This window comes from Carlito syrichta, unplaced genomic scaffold, assembly GCF_000164805.1.
Source record: "Carlito syrichta isolate Samal-C Ts95f unplaced genomic scaffold, Tarsius_syrichta-2.0.1 Scaffold304402, whole genome shotgun sequence".
NCBI lineage: Eukaryota > Metazoa > Chordata > Mammalia > Primates > Tarsiidae > Carlito > Carlito syrichta.
Genome location: NW_007248498.1, coordinates 170,868 through 172,570, shown reverse-complemented (window position 1 = coordinate 172,570; position 1,703 = coordinate 170,868). Strand labels below are relative to the sequence as shown.

Here is a 1,703-nt window from a genome sequence, read left to right as displayed (position 1 = left end):
TACCCCAACGTGGCACCACCGCCTTTCTGCTTGGAAAGCCTCCACCCTTTCTCCTCCCACCTCTTCCTCTTCCTCAGCCTCCAGTACTAAGCTAGGGCCACCTCCTCCAGCAGGCCGGGCCCCCTCAGCCCCCGCGCACCCTTCCCCACCCTGCAGTGCAGCCATCTCTTCCTGGCCTGTCTCCTCGCCCTGCCCTGCCCTCGCCGCGAGGACCCCAGCCTGACCCAGCAAGACCCACAACCCAGGGCACGCATGGGAATGAACGAATGACTGGGCCATGCAGGCAGTGGCCCAGCTCAGGGAAGCGGACAACCCCCTTGCTTCTCCATGCAGCCACGCCCTCCCGCCCAGCTCCACAGAGACCTCCCCCACCTTCTTTCTGGGGCTTGTTCTTCTTCACCCAGTCAGACGCCTGCCTCAGGGAGTCGAAGAAGAAGTCTCCCTCCTTCTGGCTGAGCACCTGGAGGGGGGAGGCAGGCAGGCTAGCGACTTGCAGGAGACGGTCCCCCTGAGTCCCCTGCAGGACTTGGGGCCACGCAGGGGCAGCCTTCCTCGGGACCAGTGCTGGTGTCACACGCAGCTCAGAGTCGCATGTGGGCTACCAGGGTGGGGGACCAGGGCTGATTCCCAGACCTCACCCCTCATCATGAAACCTCTAGCCATGCAGGGAGCGGTCTGGCCAGGCACAGGGGCGCTGGGCAGGCTGAGGGCCCTCACCCAAGGGCCCTGCTGTTGTCCGCTGAGCCCTGGTGCGACAGCTGGCATACCTTGTCTGCAATCTTGATGAAGAGGCCGCATCCCTCCCAGGAGGCCAGCTGCAGCCTGGTGGCGACGCTGTCACACACATCCCGCACCTTCGTGCCGCTGCCCACCTCCAGCATCTGGGAAGACAGATGGCCAGTGAGCCTGGCCTGGGCCCCAAAGCCACCAGAGCTGCTGTCTTGGGATGGCCCTTGGTGCCTGGTCCTTTTGCCCCTCCATGAAGCTTGGGCTGGACTGAGAGGGGCAGGCCTCCCTTCCAGAACGCTGGCGAGATGTTCAACCCTCACTCCTAGTGTCTGCTGCCCTGGGGCCCAGGAGGCCTGGCCTTTGACTTGCACTGGGAGTATTGCAGCCAGACTGTGGGGACTCCCTGCTTTAGGGACTTGACTGGCCCCAAGGCCAAACAGGCCAACCTGCCACAATGGAGAGGGTGAGGCTGACTTGTCCACCTTGGTCCACTCACCTTTGCTGTTCTGGCCAAGGCTCCTGCGTCACATCTGGGTCTTCTTTGTCTCCCACCTCCCGCCTGTCCCCTCTGACCTCCCTCATAGCCACGATGGGCTCTGTGCACAAGGCCCACCCAGGGGTGCCACCTGTGCCCCATGCCCGGGACTGTCAGCAGCCCCTCGGAGCCCCGAGCCTTCGGGACTCAACCTGGCTGCCCACCATGCTGGCCTCCCTCCCGTGTCCTGGGCCTGGAATCCCCAGGTCCTACCTTGGGACTGTCCCTGCTTCCAAAGCCCCTGAGGGCTGGGCGTGGCCTGGGTCCCAGGGGAGGGGCAGTGGAGAGTGGTGAAGGGGAGACGGCCCACGAGAAACCCCGAAAGCGCTCTCCTGGCGTGACCCAGGAGCACACCGGTCTAGTGGGGAGGTGCCCCGCAGCCTCTCGAGGCCTGAGAGTCGCCGCGGGGCCGGGTGGGGGACTCACCTCGCTGCTGTCG

General features: G+C 65.1%; 1 protein-coding gene across 1 annotated transcript in view; it reads right to left on the bottom strand.

The window, feature by feature from the left end:
- Positions 1 to 1,703, bottom strand: part of MYO7B (myosin VIIB) — an 88,940-nt gene that overhangs the window by 2,417 nt on the left and 84,820 nt on the right. The window contains 2 exon segments of the mRNA XM_008059866.1: positions 225 to 460; positions 768 to 966. Coding sequence (XP_008058057.1) covers positions 225 to 460; positions 768 to 966 — 435 coding nt within the window.